The sequence below is a fragment of the Castor canadensis genome, chromosome 7 (assembly GCF_047511655.1).
Source record: "Castor canadensis chromosome 7, mCasCan1.hap1v2, whole genome shotgun sequence".
Classification (NCBI taxonomy): domain Eukaryota; kingdom Metazoa; phylum Chordata; class Mammalia; order Rodentia; family Castoridae; genus Castor; species Castor canadensis.
In genome coordinates this window covers 114556218-114576049 of record NC_133392.1, presented here as the reverse complement: position 1 = coordinate 114576049, position 19832 = coordinate 114556218, and the positions used below count along the sequence as shown (strand labels likewise).

The 19832-nt window shown below is 38.2% G+C and overlaps 1 protein-coding gene across 1 annotated transcript in view; it reads right to left on the bottom strand.

Moving 5' to 3' along the window:
- Nucleotides 1–16856, bottom strand: part of LOC109695365 (cytochrome P450 2J2-like) — a 51805-nt gene extending 34949 nt beyond the window's left edge. Inside the window, 4 exon segments of the mRNA XM_074079965.1 lie at nucleotides 3884–4044; nucleotides 4429–4578; nucleotides 7171–7333; nucleotides 16561–16856. Of these exon segments, the coding sequence (XP_073936066.1) occupies nucleotides 3884–4044; nucleotides 4429–4578; nucleotides 7171–7333; nucleotides 16561–16770 (684 nt within the window). The 5' untranslated portion in view covers nucleotides 16771–16856.
- Between the last annotated feature and the right edge of the window lie 2976 nt (nucleotides 16857–19832).

The window sequence follows — 19832 nt, the reverse complement described above, 5'->3', positions numbered from 1 at the left end:
CTTGCTATTGATGTCTAATTTTATTCCATTATGATCTGATACAAGGAACTATTTTACTTTCCTTGTATTTGTTAAAAGTTGCTTTATGAACTAAAGTGTGATCTATTTAGGAGAAAGTTCCCAGGACTTCTGAGAAAAATGCATATTCTGTGGCTGTGGTTGCTATATTCTGTGGATGTCTATTAAGTCTATATGTTCTAGGTGAAATTTAACTCAAGTTTCTTTGTTGATTTTTTTTTTTGTCTGAATGATTTGTCTATTGATGAGAGTAGGGTACTGGAGTCATCTACTATGTTTGTATCTGGACTTATCTATCCTTTTTGTACACAATAACAATTGTTTTATGAAATTGAATGTGGCAATAATTGATACATATAAGTGTATATCTTCTTAATGCATTATTCTCTTTATTAATATATAGTGACCTTTTTTATCTCTTCTGAACAATTTTACCTTGAAGTCTACTTTATCAGATATAGCTGTTCCTCCTTCCTTTTGGTATCTACTTGCTTGGTAGATTGTTTTTATCCTTTCACTTTCAGTTTTTGTGTGTCTTTGCTAGTGAGGTGTAGTTCTTGAACACAACAAAGAGTTAAGTCTTGTTTCTTAATCCAATAAGCCAATCTGTATATTTTAATTAGAGAATTAAGACCATTTGCACTTATTATTATTGAAAAGTGTGCACTGACTTCACTGTTTTTCCCCCTTGGTTTATTCAATTGCTGTTTGTTCTTTTCTTTCTAAGTTGTCTCTGTTAGGAGTTTGCTGAATTGAACATTTTGATTCTTTCTTTCTTTTGTTTATCTATTCTTCTTTTAAAATTTATTTTTTCCTCACATTTGCAAATTTCTTTGTTATGTGTGTAGGATTCCTTTAAGTATCTTCTGTAATACTGACTGTGTGGTCATGAATTACTTTAATTTTTCCTACACTTGCAAGTTCTTTATTGCTCTGCTGATATTAAATGATAACTTTTCTGGAGATAGTAATCCTGTTTGATATTTATTTACTTTTAGAGATTGAATTATACCATTCCATGCTTTTCTAGCTTTTGGAATTTCTGCTGAGAGGTCTCATGTAATTTGGGGTTTGCATTTGTAAATGATTTGGCAATTTTATTTTACATCTTTGAATGTTGATTCTTTGTTTGGTTTCTTAACATTTTAATTATAATATGATGTAGAGAATTTCTTTTCTGGTCATGTTTAATTTGGGTTTACATGCTTCCTATATTTGAATATTCATATTTTTCCCTAGACTTGGGAAATTTTCTGCTATGATCTCATTGAGTAACTTTTTTGTGCCTTTAGTTTGTTTCTTAGATCCATCTCCTATCCCACAAATTCTTAATGTGATCTCTTGATCATGTACCAGAGTTCTTGAAAGTTGTGGTTATGTATCTTAATTTTTTCCTTTATGCTATCTGAATGTAGCATTTCCATGACTTTGTCTTCAATCCCTCATAGTCTTTCTTTTGCTTAGTTTAGGCTATTGGTGAAGATTTTCACTGTGTTTTAAAATTTGATTCATTTAGTTTTTTCATTTCCATCATTTCTGGGTTTTTTTGTTGCCTTTTTTAATAAAATGCCAAAATTGTTTCTGGTTTTTTTCATCTAAGTCTTGAATTGACTCCTTTACTTCATTCATCTGTTTGTTTGAATTCTTTTTGAGTTCATTGATCATTTTTTCAAATTAGGCATTGTGAATTTTTTTTTGGCATTTCAGCCATTTCAGTCTTTGAATTCAGTTATTAGGGAGTTATGAGATTTTGGAGGAGAAATATTGCCTCACATTTCACTTTTCTTGTGTTTCTAGGCTGTGATTTGTGCATCTGTTGGGGTGGATATCTCTTCCAATTTTATATGGCTTAATTCATAAAAAGCAACCTTCACTTGAAGGCTCGATCTCCAGTATTACTCAAAGAGGAGAAAACAAAGTGCTATAATAGCAACAATTGTGTCAGGATGGTGCTGCATACAGTTTGAAAGCTAGAGCTGTCAAGGAGCAGTTGTGTCAGGTCTGTAGTCACTTTAGAAGTTTCCTTTCTTTGCATATCTGCAGCCACTGCTGGCCCCAAGGAGTTCTGCAGCCTGTGGTTGGGCAGGTTCCTTCTTACTCCAGACTCTACAGTTTGTGATCTCAAGGGGAGTAAATGTCCGTGGCTAGGGGTTTTTCATGAGTGTGCCAGAGTGTGAGGGAGAAAACAGAGCCCTAATTTCTACACTGAAGGGGGAGAACTGAAGAAAGGAAACCAGGTGCTCTGCCTACAAGTTTCAGAGCTTTCAGATCTGCCGAGCAGAAAATCTCCCTGAGAAGAGAGAGGAAGGTAGGGAAATATTATGGTTCACTGGACATGAGATCAGCAGGGAACCAGAACAATACTCTGACCAGGAGCTCATGCTTGGCTCCCTCAATCTCTGGTGATACACTGGCACTTGGACTCACTCTTCATCACAGGAGTGGCACCACCAATCACTGTGCCCTTCATAATGTAAACTCTGCAGCCTAGACTTCTCAGTCTACTGGTTTCAGAGCTTTCAGATACTTCCAAGTAGCAAAACACCCTGGTAGAATGATGGAGGGGGGTGAATTCAAGTATGATATATTTGATATATTGTAAAGACATTTGTAAATGCCACAATGTATTCTCACCTAGCACAATAATAAAAACAAAACAAAACAAACAAATAAAACCCCTGGTATATAGTGGAGTCCACTAGACCTGAGCTACCAGTGAGGCAGCTTGGGAGACTGAGTAACCCAAGCTTTAGCTTGGATTTCTCAGTCTCTGTAGTGATGCATAGGTCATGGGGCTTGCTCCTTGCCACAGAGGAGGAGCCATAGAATATGGCACTTTTCATATTCTGAGCTTCTCTCTGCCCAGACTCTTAATGGGACTGAGACTCTCACAATCTCTCTCCCTATTACCACCTCTCAAAAAACTGAAGGAGGGGGTGTTCCCAGACTCTAACTTGTGTTTGTTCCTTGTTGTTAGTTCTGAGAGTAGTTTGGTTTTAGACAACAGGGCACCTATCAAGATGGTACCCGGCTATAGCTCTCTGAGATGTGGGGAGTGAGAAAATGGATTTCCTTTTCAATGCTGGAGAAGTCACTGTTGTAGCAAATCCCTTCACTGGAGTTAAGACTTCAGAGAACAGTATTTTGTCCTATGGTTAGGATGGCTAGTGTTTCATCAGGGCCTCATAGTTTACCTTGTGGTTGTAACTTTGGCTCCCCAGCCCTACCTAGGAACTGAGTTGGTGTTGCAGGTGGTTTCCTGTCTTTGTTTTTCTCCTGAATTTTCAGCTGTACTGTTGCCTCTTTTGTGATTCCTGATGCTCTTCTTCTTTCTCTCCCTGGAATAAAGTCTGTCCTTCAATACCCTGACTTTTTCATTCACAGAGTCACATGAAGGAAGCTGCTTTTTTTGCCATCTTACCCTAGAGTTCTCTATTTCTTATTCTTTATGCCTTTTTCTATTTGCTAGAAGTCAAGCTTACTGGATTTATCAATTGCTCTGCTGGGGTCCATAAAGCTCCAGGAAAGGCTCAGAATATGCCTCTAAGGGAGTAGGAGGACAGATATGTTGGGATGAATTAGAAAGAAGAGGCTCAGAGGCAATGGCAATATTGGTTGTTCTCTTTAAAAGCTAAGCCTACATGCACACTATATCATGGGCAATTTTGAACTTTGCATGAATGCTCAGAATGCTTTTTTATATAGTGACTGTTTCATATTATTGAAAAATACAGAGTCAGTTAAAGGATTTCATATAACTTTGTATGAAACTCAATGTAGGATATTTTAGTTTAAAAAAAGTTTTAAAAAGCAAATGGGAGAAACTTATCTCCTTATCCAAGATATGGGAAGTCAAACTGCTTACCTGACTCATCACTGATGCTTCCAAACATAAGATCTCATCCAGTAACCTCAGCAGCTCCTGAAACTGATCATCCTCATACTCAAAGAGCTCCCCAAAGGTGATAGAACAAATGATATTGGAAACTGCATTGTTTATCTTGAAGTGTGGATCAAAAGGCTGACCTGGAAGTGGAAGAAGGGAGAGATGGATCCTTCCAGATCATTGGATTATTTCTAGATTCTTTAGATAGTCTACTCAATATGACACAAGACACACCTTGTAGATAAACTTGGCTACATTAACCTAAACAGTTTCTAACAAACAGAAAGGACACAAGTCAATGTCAGGCAAGTCAAAATGATCAGCAGGGTTAAATTAGTATTGTGATTAATTTCTTTCCTTTTGTGCTTAATTTTAGCACTCCTAGAGCAGGGTCATGGCTAGATGTTCACTGTTCTATACTCATTGCCTAGCAGAGGGATGTTCACTTATTAGGCACTTAAAAGCATCTGATTAATGAATGAATGGGTCACAACATCTTGGACCAGTTCCACAAAAATGCTCACCATTCTCTTCTTGTATGGCCTCAACAAGGTGCTGAGCCTCCTCCTGAATGCGCTGTTCTAAGCTCTTCTTTCCTAAACCAAAGTTCCTTAGTGTTGTCAAGGTGAACTTTCTTTGCTCCTTCCATATCTGACCATTGGACATGAGCAAGCCTGGGAAATGAAAGTCAAGATTAAGGTATGATTCTTTACATAAATATTTTGCAAATGATACAGAAATGTGTACCACATGGAAAGAAGAAGAGACATAAAGGTATATGAAAACTATTCAAAGAAACAGTATTAAAGCAATGAACATACTGTCTGACACTGCAGCAGCTTGTACTATCAGGTTCTTTTACTATGCATTTTAATGTATTATGTAATTCAGTACTCACACAAACTCTACAGGTTGAGTACCACACTCTGACTCAGTTTTAGTGATGTGAAAACTGAGAAGCAGGGAAAGAATAAAGTAAACTGTGCAAGGACATACAAGTACTAAGTTACTAATCAGGTGTTCGAATGCAAGTTGTCCTGATTTCAAAGCTTATGATTTGATTAGTAGTCACATGAGTATAAAGCACTATTTATGTTAAGCTGAATACCAAAAAGCACTCTTGAGTAAGCCATGATCTGTATGCTTTAGAAGGCAAAGAAAGGCTTTACAGAAGGTCTTATCCATGGATAGCCTTAAAAGATGAAGAATGATTCAAGAAGGAAAGAGGGTACATATTCCATACAGAAAGAGCATCAAAGGAAAAGAGAAGAACAGCCTGGTGTTCTCAACAGACCGTCATTTCTTTTAAGCTTTAAATGAAGCATTTCTTCACTTTTTTGTATTATTAGCAATTCAACCCAGGACCTTAGATTCACATTGAAGTGCTCTAGCTCTTGTTTCATGCCCCTGCCGTTTTGTTTATGCCTTGCTTCATTTCTTCACTTGCAGACTTCTCAACACCTTTTAATATCGGCCTTGGCTTCCACCATCCCAATGAAATTGCCATCTTTGTTGTGAAGTCCAGGGAACCCACTCAACTTTGCCTCAAGTTGTCTTTCAGCAGCTAGATTATTTCTTTCTTGAAACAATCCTTTCCAGTGGAACTCCAGTACCACACTTCCATATTTTCTTCCTAATTTTCTGTATCAACCACTCATTTTTCTGGTGGTTCTTTTTTTTTTTTTAAATCTTGAAATAGTGGAATTCTTCAGTTATAAAACCTCCTCTCCTTTCTTCTCATTCTCCATTTCTGGAAAAACTCATTAATTCCTCCAATTTTAAATAGTATCTCTTGATAGTCACCATCTAGTTCTGTCTCTGTGCTCCAGACTCATGTGTGTGTTTATGTATGTATGTATATGTTGCTTGACTTTGCCAATGTAAATGCAGGCAACCCTCTGCACAGCCATAGCTGACTTCATGATTTTATCTATAGAAGCCAAAAAAAGGCCAAACCCAACTGAATACCTTGTACTCATCTCAGTGCTCCTCTCTCCATCATGTTTCCTTGTGGGAGTCATGACCATAGCTGTAAATCACTCTGTCTACTCAATGTAGCTATCTATCCTGGTCTAACCTTTTCTCATTTCTGCCACCTCCCTAGTCTGAGCTACACCCACAGTAACCAACAATAAAGCAAAATTTCTCATTTGTTTTTATGCTATTCTCTACATGGCTTCAAAAATGAATCTTAAGCATATACAGCATATGATTTCCTTTTTCACTTAAAACCATTTATGAGCATCTATTCTCATTAGGGTAAAAACCAATATGTTTGGCAAGAACTTGCACATGCTTTCCCTGGCTAAGTTCATCATTTCATCTGCATTTAATTATCATCTTTAAATTTTGTATTTATAACACTGGACCCATTTCAGTTACTCAAAGTCATTGTCCTCTTTTCAGGGACACTCTATTCTATTCTATTCTATTTGATTGATTATTTCTTCACTTTCTTAAATTGTAATTCACTTTCAATAACTTTCTTGAATTCTAAAACAACTTTACATGCTTCTGAAAAGTACTTTGTACACTTATTTTTATAACAATATAGGGTTTTATTTATTATAGGTAACTGATCCGTTCTTTTTTCCAGCATAGAGCATGTATTCCATAACATCATGGATTTTGTCTGCTATATCACTCATGCCTAATGCTCTGCTTCACATAGCAAATAATACAATGAATGGATATAAAATTAATTGATCAATTATTTCCAAGAGGAACTGGGGTCCATCTAAGTCAATAGACTTCAGGCTCTAATTTCAGCTTTTAAATGTGTAAATGTATTTAATGATAATTTTGAGTATTCATACCAATCTGCTATATGTTGACTGAAAGGCTAGAGTACCCAGTGTGAGAAGGCATTAGTGATAGAGAATAAGGAACTAGAGGGGAAGAAAAGGCAGTAGCAGAAGGAAGCAGACCCATATCCATTTTCCTAAGTGAAGAGATTTGTAACCAGAAAAAGAAGAACACATTGTGTCCTCCTAGCTACAACTGGGCAGTGTGGTTACTTCCTTATGGAAGCATCTAGAGTGGATTTATGAAGTACATACGACTTCTTCCAAAGCTCTATGGGGTTGACCCTGCTAAATCCTCTGAGGGATGGTCTTAATCAGGAAATTTGGGCATCCAATTTCCTTTAGTGGAAGGCATTTCATAATAGGGCTGGTTTCTGGGAGGACTGGTAAATTAAAGGTACAGAGAAGCAGTTTATCAGACCATAAGAATTTCAAGAACACTTTTTAGTGGCAAAAACTTACCATTCTTATTAAAGGTATGTTGTCTCATATGTGAGATAGGTCGGTCCAGAAAGTTTTGTTCCGTGTTAGTGAAGACTTCTTTGATTAAAGGCAGTCCTGTTATAAGTACTGAATGTATGTAAGCAAACTCCAGGCTAAAAATGTTCCCATATTTCTTCACAAACTGAAAAATAGTAAAATAGACAAAGTTGAGTGTGCCCACGTCTGTGCGTTCAGGGATAGCAGGTATATGTATAGCTAAAGGCACTCATAATTAGGGGAGTCTGTGTTCATGTGTTTGTTGAGGGTTTTACTTTATTCTCATGGTAGTGTTTCTGAACTTTTATCTCATCTTCTCCACTAAAATTAAGTTCAATTCACTTCACTACTGGAAGTTTCCTTACAAATCATTTATTCATATATTCAACCTATATGAATGGAATAAACATCAACCATATGTCCATAGAATGAGGCATAAGGCTATAAGTACACAAAATAAGCAAGGTCTCTAACCTGAGCCATCCAATGGGATACTGGAGACAGTACAAATTGGACTATCTGAAGAAGTTGAGGAGTGATTGTGCAAGTCTGATGTAGCAAGCCTGAACTTGTTTGCTAGTTTACAGTGATGGAGATCAAACCCAGGGCCTTGTACATGTTAGAAGCCTGGACTTTTTACATTTTTATGTAAAAAGTCTGAGGAACAAAAATGTCTGTTTAGCCAGAGGAAGATGCAACCTCCTGAACACCTGTTAATATGCAAAGTGCAGTAGTGCAGTGAAGAGTGGCCACAGTGGTGTGTGTGTGTGTGTGTGTGTGTGTGTGTGTGTAAATCTCCATAGCTCTGGGATTATATGAGCATATGCTTCTATGGTTGACTAGCCATGTCTCTTGGGGAAGTTGTTTTACTTTTGAAGCCTCAGCTCCTCAGCTATGGGAAGAGAAAACTATTTCTCCTCAGAAATATTTTGTGAGGAAGAATGAGAGAAAGAACATGAAAGGTATTTTATTTTCTGGTTCCAGGCACACAGTCAGTCAGTATATCTCTGACAAATGAATGAACTCTGTGTGCAAATGTATATTGACACACACCATGGTGACAACAAAGACAAGGGCACACACTGATGTGCAGGAAGATAACACTCCAGGTCATGGACAGCTACATTCACAGGGTTTGCTGTTAGGCATCTTTCATGTTTTATATCATTAATCTCATAACCACTCCATGGCAGTAAAGTAGCCAAGTGGCAAAACTATTGCCTGGGATCAGGAATTTGTTTGGCATTTTGTAAGACAGGAAAACAAGATAAGAATATTAGATGACTCTGTGACCTCACAGATCCATGGGAGTGAAAGAGCAGACATTGGAATGAGTGGGAGGGTGAGAGAAGTGGAGAGAGAAGAGGAAACAATAATAGAAGAGCATGTATATGAAAATGCACAAATGTGCAAATTTGTACAGATGTGGATCAAATGACAGCATATGGTCTGTAATCAAATTCCTTCCAACCTGTCTGTTCAAGAGACAACTCTGAGTAGACTGTATCTCAATCTACTGTTCATCTGGGTCATCTCCAGCTGTAGTCATAGAATCAACAGAAAGGCTTAATTCCTCCAGGGGTCTGTGGTTCTCCTCTTTACCTCCTTTCCCATGCACTCACACAACCAATGTCACTCATAGTGTCCTAGACTTATGAGGGCCCACTAGAGCTGATGAAATGGATTTAGTATGTCTCCACTACTCCCCACTCACATTAAAGACAGAGCCTAAACTCTATCTTTCCTTTGTTGCTGGTGGTGGTGGTTTTTTTTTTTTTTTGATGCAGAGTCCCTGTTAACTTCATTCACCTCTAGAACAGAATATCTTGTCTTGTTAGAAAGGGAAGACCCCAGAACTACATGTCTTTTCTTCTAACTAATCGTAGTAATGGATCCACAGTAATGAAGCAAATTTTTAACTCATCTTCATGAATGCCCAGACTAACGTTTTAGACCTTACAAGAAAGATTTCTCGGCTAACTTGGAATATTCTATAAAGATGTTGGGGAACAGATGAAAATCTCAGATTAAGTTAAATGACTCCCAACTAGCAATGTATATAACTAGAGTCTTAACTTGTACTTGGGGCAGATTCAGCACACCAATGTCAATGTGTTTACTTAAATGAACTTCAGTCTTCTATTTTTGCCACTTTTTTACTAATTTATATTTCTATTTCAACAGAACTGAATCAAAAATTTTTATAGTGTCGTCAACTAGGCAAACATGGATAGGTAAAACAATATCCTGCAACTCTACTTAACAATTCTGAAATGTGCTAGGTTTTATTGTCACTTGCTTCATGGGTATTAAATGACCCAGATGGTGTCTGAAAAGATTTCATAACACAGAGCTCACTTTTCAATGTACTATATTGAAAAGTCATTTTAAAGACTTAAAACAATGGGTAATGAAACAAAAGAGGTAAAAATAAGATGGTTCAAGAAGCCAATACAGTTTTGAAATCATAAAGGATAACAGAAAAAGAAAACAGAAAGGACTGAAATGGGAGCAAGAAAAGCAAACAAAGGCAGTAAGAGATAGGAAAATTAATTGTATGAATGAAACTCCAAATGTAACATCATGAAGACCAAGCAAGGGAAACTTGAGATTTCACATAATCTAAGTTCTTAACCAACAAAGACATAAAAAGAGGAAAAGACTGCACCAAGTAAGCCTTCCAGGAGCAGTGGTTGAGTGATCTATTACTCAGAATTCTCTGTAACCAGAACAATGTGTGTGTGTGTGTGTGTGTGTGTGTGTGTGTGTGTGTGTGTGTGTGCACTGCCTAATGGACACAAGAAATGCATACTTTTTCTATATTTATCTTAGGCTTAATATATTTCCTTCAAAAATTTTGTTGCATTTAAAAAATTACCTGTTTATATCTTTTAAAATTTTTGTATGGGGTGCTCTTTGTTCTTGTTAATATGTAGACACTAGATGCTGATACATAAAATTGTAATGAAAGGTTACAAATATAATTTTATTTTCATTACGTTCAAATCTTGAATGATATATGACAAAGTCCTATGAATTTACTGATGAGTATGTGTTTGTATGTGTATGCGTGTATGCATGAGTGTGTGTGTTGATGACAGCAAGGCACAATGGTTTGCCTTTCTTGCTAAATTTATTAAAAAATGTCTCATTGTGCAGGTATTTATACCTAAGAGCATTTTATCCAATAGAAAGGAAATAAGAATAAAGCTTCATAACAGTGGCTCTTATCATTTTATGAGTTATGGAATCCTTTGAAAATCAAGTGGATGTCATGGATCTCTTCTCCCGTAAATCTCATACATGTGAACACATTTATGCAGAGAAATGGGTAATGACATATGATATAGTGCTGGTAGAAAGGGAGGTGAAACAATTAGAAGAAGAAACAAAGTTCCACTGAAGAAAAGGGAGGACACATATAAGGAGAAATGGAGTTTGAGCCAGATCTTAAATGAAGATCAGGGTGCCAGCAAAAGGACATGTAGCATGACGGCAAGTACAGTTTAGATTGTGGGATCATCATATAAAGACAGAAAGGTTGAAAAATGGGGTGTTTGGTAACAAAAGAGTTACTCAAACTGGATGGAGTTAAGGTTTTTGATAGTTGCGGTCCAGTTCAATAGGTCCTTAGCCTCAAGAAATTTATAATTTAATGGAACAAACAGATGAAAAAATCAGATCTTATAAATTATTTAGTGAGTGAAGGATAGGGAGCATGTAATAGGACCAGGGGCCTGGCAAGGCCCCTGTTTGAATCCTGATTTTGCTTCCTACTTTCTGATTGATCATTGTATCTTAATTTCTAAATGTATGAAATGGGGACTATTGCATCTTTAGGTTTGAGGTCATAAATAGCCATAATAACAGAACCAATCACCAAATTATCTTTATTATTGATACTAAAGGAGTGTATTTTTGCAATGGGGTTCTTGTAATAGAAGACGCAAAGGAATAGAAGAACAGAGTAAAGAGTGGGCTGATGCAGATTATCTACAACCAGGTCAGATAAATCCTGCCTGATGTGCAAGCAACTGGCTTTTCTGGAATTTGTGGAACAAGCTTTTTAAAAAGGGGCCGAGTAAAAACAATCAACTATGAGTTAGGCATCCTGGCAATTACTTGATATTCATTTTGTATTCATAATAATCCTATGGATTATTCTGTTTTTAGAAAAAAGTCATAGAGATTTAGCACACAGATAGTGGGCATAAAGTTTGGGCTCTTTCCAACACACTCTGCAGGTCTCATCGTTCAGTGAAAGAATGAATATGATTTCCTTCTATTTTGGGTAATGGACCCACGTAAGTGTTAGTTGGCCACGTGACTTCCTAATCAATAATCCCAGTTCCCAGTCTCATAGGTGTGATCATTTGGAGGTCGGAGTGTACAACTTCTGGATCACATCCTTAATGAAAGCTGCTTCTGCTTGCTCACTGCCTCCCCTTTCCCACTTCCCATGAGCCAGAATTCATACAAGATAGAAGATCAAAGTAACAAAAAAGAAAGAGTTTGGCAATGAGTTTGTGGTCCAAAGTGGCCACCTTATCCTAGACTGCTGCCAGAATTGAACTCTTTGTGACAGGGAAGTAAATTTTGATCTTGTTTATACCATTTAAATTTGGGGTCCCTTTGTTACAGGCTGCTTGATGTGCATGCCAACCAATATCTCACTTATGTGCCATTTTCTCACTTTAGTCCAGTAAGAGTTTCTCTCTTTAAATAAATTCTCTTATAATAAGATTTATAGCTATGGAAGAGGAAGCTTAGAAAATGAGAGGGGAGCTAAAGTTCCCCACATGCCACATAAACATGCCAGTATCTTCACTGTCCTTTCCCTGTGTAAGAGCATGTAGTTTTCCTCCATTTAAAAGTTTCCCTCCACTTTAGCATCTTGCAAACATCCCTTTAGAGTTCAGCCCATTCTATTCCAACATTCCCCAGTATTTACATCCACAATAATCCCATCTCCTTATGTACCACTTGGATACCAGATATATACTAAACATTTCATCATACACCGTCTTGTATTGTTGTTGGAATGGTGAACACCTAATAGTTATCTTGAATAAATAAGTCTATGAATATACATCTTCTAACTATGTCATGAAGAGTGAATTATCCTATACTTCCTTATGAAAGGCCAGTTGGCATACCCAAGGAATAAATGTACAATTCAAATAATCTTGGATTTAAGCCCTTGCTTAAGCGGAATGACCTGGGAAAATCACATTACTGTTTGTTCTCACCCAGTGTCCTCACTGGTAAAATAGAAATGTCACAAAATGGAAACTAACATGTTTACCTATCATAAAGATTAAGTGAAAATGAACATAAAAATCCAGATGTTTCCCAAATGCAAGAACTTAAATTGAATTGTAACAATTAAAACAATTAACTGGTTTTATACCCAAAATTATAAAAATGAGAAGCTTTATAAAATAGAAATAGACAATGTGGTGAAAATTCACTGGGTAGGCTTAAGATCTTAGCCTCAGTTTAATCACTAGACACTTTTGTGACATTAGGCAAATCATTGAAATTCTGTGGTCACATCTACCTTAGTAGCAAAACAAAAACACTGATCAAACATCTTAATGCAGACAAGATCAAAGTTTTCTCTCTTAATACTACTAAACAATGATCACACTTAACAGATATTTAACATCAACAAAAGGTTACTTTCTTTAGACAAAAGCCAGGAAAACTACAGCTCAAAGGAAAACAAAACAAAACAAAAAAATTTTAGCTTTCCTAACTTCTATGTTCTGTACATGAACAACATGAAAAAGCTGTGGCTCTAAAAGGCATTGCAGCAATTGTCATGGATGCAATCTTGTCTTTCACCTTTCTTGTGTGTCCCTCTTGCACTGAATCTGTGGGTTGAATTGGGACTTTCTTCTCTTTAAAGAGACAGCTGTAAAGAGATTCCGTGAAGTAGTCTAATGGCAGAATTCTGATTCCACTCTTGTTCTACGGGAAAAATAAGGTGCCCTTCCCCATGCAGCAGATGCAGGCAGATCTCTGGCTTCTATCTCCCCTGAAGTAAATATGTGGCTATCTTACCCTTAAGGGTTGCAGTTTCATGTCTCTTATTAACCAAGCACCAGGGGAATTTCTATTAGACTAAATCACACAGAATTTGGAATTATAGGTCATGACATATTTTAAAACAGCTGTTTGAAAAATGTTCCAATGAAAAATTACAAAAACCCTTAAAACAAATAAAATAGGAAATATGAGGAAAAAAATTAAAAGACAGAGGTGAGCCAAAAGGAAATGTTAGGGCAGACAACTACAAAAGCTAAACTTAAAAACCCCATAGAGCTGCTCAAAAACATAACAGTAATGTTAGAAGTATCTGTTAAAGTGAAGTGAGAACAGAGGAAAATACATGATCTGAACAACACAGAGACAATGTATTGAAAACCACAAAGCCTGAGACTCAGGTCATGGTGACTCAACACCAAGAGAGCTCACAGTTGTCCCACCTGAGTCCAACCATCTAGAAGGAAAGGAAAAGAATGTGAGATTGAAAAAAATACTTGATGAGAGAATAGCTGAAATTCAGCCATCTGCCAAAATGCATTCAGACTAAAGAATCCAAACAACATAACCTATTTACAATAAATTCTATGAAAACTAATAAATAAATAATAAAAATTTGTGGAAAGCAGGCAGAGAGAAAACCTCATTACCCTTGGGCACTAACAAGACACATCACAGCAGACTTCTCACCAGAAACCACAAAGACCAGAAGCACACATTTAAAATGGTTTGGTGCAAGAACTGGTAATATGGAATCCTACATCAGTGAATATATGCTCAGAATGAAGGTAAAATTAGATATCCTCAGATGAAAGAAAGCTAAGAGAATTGTTTGTTTTTGCTAGAATTCCTCTACATGTCTGGCTCTGATTAGAAGGGAAATTATAAACCTGGAATACCAGGAAAGCAGAAAAAGCAATGAAAAGGGTAAATAAATGCATCAATACAATAGGCTATTTCTCTCCTCCTGAATTTTCAAAATTGCATTTGTATTTAAAAGCAAAATTATAGTGCTGTCTAATGTTGTTCTTGGTGTATGCAGAAACAACATTTAAGATAATTATATTATTAGGAAGGAGAGTAAAGAGCCTTGAATGTTTGGTAATTTGTGTATATATCACTTGAAGTGGAAAATGTTGGCATTAGCAAATTCCAATAAGCTACATAAGCATATTGTAATCTTTATTCCAACCACTTGAATAACAATACAGAGATACACTCCAAAATACCACAGACAAATAAAATAAGAATTATTTAAAAGATGTCAAGGTATCCCACAAAAGATGGGTAAAGGGAAACAGAAATGAAAACTGAGCAAAAGCCTGAAAACAATAAAATTATAAACTCAATAAATACATTTAGTAGAAATTGCCTACATTTTCCAAAGGACAGAAAGGGAAGTAATTTAAAAAATGACCCAAGTATATGATCTCTAGAAGCATTCATTTTAAATCTGATGATGTAAGCTGAATAGAGTAAAAGAATTAAAATATATAACTCAAATACTAATCAAAAGAGAGCTAGCATGGCTATATTATATCCCATAACATCAGGTTGGGGCAAAGAAAATTACTAGCTATAAAAAGGGACATTACATGGTAAAAGGGTCAATTCATTAAAAATAAGTGTCAGTCTTAAATATGCATTATGTACAAAACAGAGTTTCCAAACATGTGAAGGAAAAGCTACTAGAACTGAATGGAGAGAATGAACAAACTCACACTGGAGTTGGCTGTTGGAACATATATTTGTCAGTAGTTGACAGAATCAGTAGGTAAGAAGTGAGCAAGTATATAGAAGAAATAAACAATGCTATTACCCAATGAGATTGAGTTGATATCTGTAGAAAATCCTCCAGAAGAGAGTAGAATACATATTTTTTAAAGAGCATGGTTCATTTATCAAGATATACTATATCTTGTGTCATCAAATCGACCTTGATATATTTAAAAGAATTGAAATCATATTGAGTATGTTCACTAGCCATAATGAAATCATGCTGGAAGCCTGGGCTTCATAGTAAGAGCTTGTCTGGAAAACAAACAAAAAAGAGAGAAGAGCCTGGCTCTGGTGGCTCACACCTGTAATCCTAGCTACTCAGGAGACAGAGATCAGGAGGACTCTGGTTTGAAACCAGCCTGGGCCAACAGTTCCACGAGACCCTGCTGGAATAAACCCTTCAAGAAAAAGGGCTGGTTGAGTGTCTCAAGGTGTAGGCCCTGAGTTCAAGCTACAGTACTTCAGGAAAAAGAAAAAGAAGAAAAGAGAGAAGGAGGAAGAGGAAATGGAAGAGGAGGAGAAAGTAAGGAAGAAAAGGAACTCACATTGGAAATACTGGGAATCATTAACATAAAGATAACAGGAAAATTCCCAAGTATTTGGAAATTGATCATACCATTTTTTAAATCAAGAACGCAGGTTTAGGGCTTTAGATTAAAAATTCTGTGATGAATTTTCTAATATGACCAGTGGGTGCTTTTGTTCTAGAGTATAGAAGGTTGTCCACCTGAACTCAAGTGCACAAACAGATGTTCAAAACACCTCAGGAATCTTGCAGAGAGAAGGGAACTACTATGGTTGGTACCAGCTTTAAGTGGTGCTCCTGTAGATCATTCACTATTAAATCTTCACAATCACCTGACACAGTGTGGTCTCCACTAATGGCAATGTTTAGTGGCAAGGAAGCCAGCTGAAGATTCTTGAGAACGTTTGGATATTTGAGAGCACTTCCAAGAAGCAGAGTCCTGGGAGTTAGGAAGCTCTAGAGGGAGAAGTTTATAGAGGTGGACAGCGGCTGAGGCAAGGAATGTGAGTTCCACTTGTAGACAGTGAGTGCACTGAGAAAATTTAAGAAGTCTGAGATTTTAAATCATTACTTAGTGTGAGTGCACTGCAGGGGCAGGAGTCAGAAGGCTAGGGGGCTCAGTGTGGCTGGAGTCGGCCTTAACCAGCTGAGAAATTATAAGGATTTAGGTGGCATTGCCATCATTTTACATAGATGATGGAGTAGCCCAGAAGGAAAGTAAGCATTTTAAAGGATAATAGTATAAAACGAAGATAAGATGTTTCAACTAAGATAAATGTGTCAACAACACTTAAGAAGATAACATACAATTAAGTGAGCTAAGGAACATAACATACCCAATAAACTAATAGTAGACATTGAATTTATTTCCAGGACTAGAAGGGGCAGGTAGAATGGTGCCAGTTGACAGGTAAGTTTCAAAACAATTCAGAGTGGGTTTGGCAGTTGCCAGTATCAGCCTTAGAGCCACCCATCCTCCTGCCCAGGTTAACACTGCAGACACCTTTGCTTTCTCCTACCTTCTGAAGCTGTAGGTGCGTCTGCCCAAAGTCCACTTGAACCAAGTTGCCAATGAATGGCAGGCGGCAGGGCCCTGGCGGGTACTTTCTGGGGCGCCGGCTTTTGAGGAAGTCAACAACGAACAGAAAGACGACAGCAGCCAGCAGGAGCGTCCGGAGATGGAGCGTCGCCCAGAAGGCGGCCACCAGGGAGCCCACCGCCGCCAACATGGCTCTGAAGACCGCTGGCTCTTCTGTGGTCTGAACAGGGGACCATCCCTGTGGGTCAGCACCTAGTGCGCTTAGCTTTGCTCCTCCCTCCGCCCCGCCCTCTCCAAGTCCACGCCTCGCCCCTCCGCCCCGCCCCTCCCTGGTCCCGAAGCCAACCACACCACGCCCTCGCCACGCCCCTTTCCCTCCCCCAGGCCCCGCCTCCTCGCCGCGTCCGTCACTGCCTCTCAGCGCTCCTCCTCTGGCCCCGCCCCACCCCGGCCTTCTCCGCCCTGCCATGGTAGTCTGTCATCCTGTTTGCTGCAACTCCTGGCCCCTAGGCGGGGACCTCTCTGCAAGGCCCCTCCCAGAAGCTTCTCGCTGTCACCACTCTTCACAGAGCCCCTTCCCCACAGCCCTCCCCGCCTCTCCGCAACCCCTCCTGGGCATATTTCCCCAAGCTGTCACAGTGCTTCTTCCATCCACTCCTGGGCCACTCTTTGACCCTCTGCCTGCCTCTTCTCCCAGGAGTCTCCTTCCTAGTGTAGCTCTGTAGCTTTTGGTCACCGGCTGCTACAGAAAAGATGCCCAAAGCTGGATTTGCAGGGAAAAGGTCAGGCTAAAAGAGGCTATCAGTTTAAAAGTCCTTGTTTCTCCCACAGAGTTGGGACCTTGGGTTTAGATGCTCAAGCATCTCAGAAAGTGCCTCAGACATTTGAGTTCCTGATTTCCGGTCCCCTCTCACCTGCAGACTGCAGCCTTCCTGCTTCACGACTGGAGCTTTTCTGGAACTTTTACTGTATGCCCTGCAGCACACTCAGCTCTTTACGTGAGTAACTTCGCTTTCACAGTTTTGCAGGAGGTGATCTTGTTAGCACCATCTTGAGTTGAGAAAACAAAGGTTAAATATGAAGTACATGGTGGATAAGTGAATCCATGGGTCTGAAACAATCTAACCAAGTTCCTCTAATTGGAAGTGTTTTAAAGATTCCAAGGCATTACGTCAAAGCTCCTAGCCCAGAGTGTAGCCAATAAAATAGATGATTAGTTAATTTTTGTTACAGGAATGTCTTGGTCCTGGTCCTTTTGCTGTGGTCACCTGTGAATTGGAAAGTTTAATTACAGTGTTTTCCCACAGAGACCTTGTGATCTCTTCCTCCTGTGGTCACTGCTTATATTTACCTGATACATAATATTTTACCCCTAAAGGACTGGAGTTCTTGAAGAATCTTCCATTTTAGGTACACCTAACAAATACACCAAATCTTGATAAAAAGCAGCCAGAGTTTGAGTCATAATTCTAAAGCTCAGCAATGGTTTCTTCATTCTCTTTTCATTTATTTGGTAGAATTGATAATTTTACTGACTTCACTTCAAATTTACTGAGTCTCCATCTGCCAGCTCAAATATACTGCTAGGCCCCTCTAGTAAATTTGAAATTTCAGTTATTATATTTTTCAACTCTAGAATTTCTAATTGTTTTCTTTTCAAAATAGTTTCTATCACCTTGTTATGGCTTTCCATTCAGTGAGAAATCATTCTTATCCCTACCTTCAATTCTTCAGACATGGTTTCTTTAGGTTCTTTGAACATACTTATTTTAGGTTCTGTCCCGTAAATCCGATGCCTGGGCTTCTGCTGGGACAGGTTATAGCAACTGCTTTCTCTTAGTCTAATGTATGGGTGACCTTTTCCTGTTTCATTGCATGGCTAATAATTTTTGTTGGTAACTTGATATTTTAAATGTTATGTTGAAATCATACACACCACACACACTCTCTAGAGCCTGTTCTTGCTACTGATGTATTTTTATTGCTTCCAGTTCAGAAACTTACTTGGACTATTTGTGTAGCACTCCATTCTTGTTCATGTGAAGCCACTGGATTCTCTGTTCTACTAGCACAGTGTTTGACTGATTTTGGACAGTTTTCCTTACCTGCCTTGAACTGATAAGTCACTCAGCCAGGTACTTGAGTTTTACCTTCAACCCTACAGCAGCTTTCTCATGACTCATGATTTCCTGCTTACATAGAACCTCAGGGTCAACCATGGGGGAGAGGTGAGTACTTCCTCAGGACTTTTCCTGGGCATATACACAGCCTGTGCGCGTGCATGGCCGTTTTAAACCTAGTGGACATATCCTTTCCCAGTTTTCCTTTTTAATCCTCTAGTGAGCAACAACTAGAATTATCCCTTTGTGTTACCACAGCATCATACAATAACAACTGATTTCTGAAAAAGATCCTCTATAGGGATCTTGGGTAGGTCAAGTGCAAATCTTGAGAAAAGAGTGAGCCAAAGCACAGAAATTCTCTTGGACTGTAACCTCAGAAAAGCCATTTCCTCACATTCTTTTAGTCAAAAACACATCAATTGCTCAGTTCAGAGTGAACACAACTGTAAATAGATTCTATCTTTTGTGGAGAATGTTTTTACTTTACAGTACTGCAGTTTCAATTCAGGGCCTCACACTTGCTAAGAAGGGGCTATACCTCCACCAGCCCAAAGAGGATTTGTGAAGTCACCTGGAAAGTGGAACAGATACAAGGAAGGGAAGCATTCTTAGGCTGCCTTAATTTCTGTTAAAAACACAACAGCATAGCAGAGCTTGGTGATCCCAGATACTTGGGAGGCTAGGACAGGAGGATTGCAAATTCTGGGACAGCCTTGGCAAATTAGCAAGACCATGTCTCAAAATGAGATGTTTATAAAAGGCTATGGATGTAAGGATGTATGGACATGTTCTCCTAGCATGTGCAAGACACTTGATTCAATTTACAGTAGCAAAAAGGAAAATAAAGCAAAAACTCAACAGATTGATGAGACTTTTGTATACAACTCTGTGTAGGAGACTGATGGAGAGAAGATTCGTGTCCTGGGTTGCTCTGGTAAAAGTACTGCCCCATCCACAATGACTCATATTGTATCTTATGGTTTGCACACTAGGTGACAGATAAAAAGGAAGAGGGTAAGTATCTTGGAGCTTCCAAAATCAAAAAGGAACAAGAGAGTTATAAAAGTGCCTTCACATAATATTTGTTTAATGCTTGGATGGGAAGAGGACTCACATTTATAGTATCTAC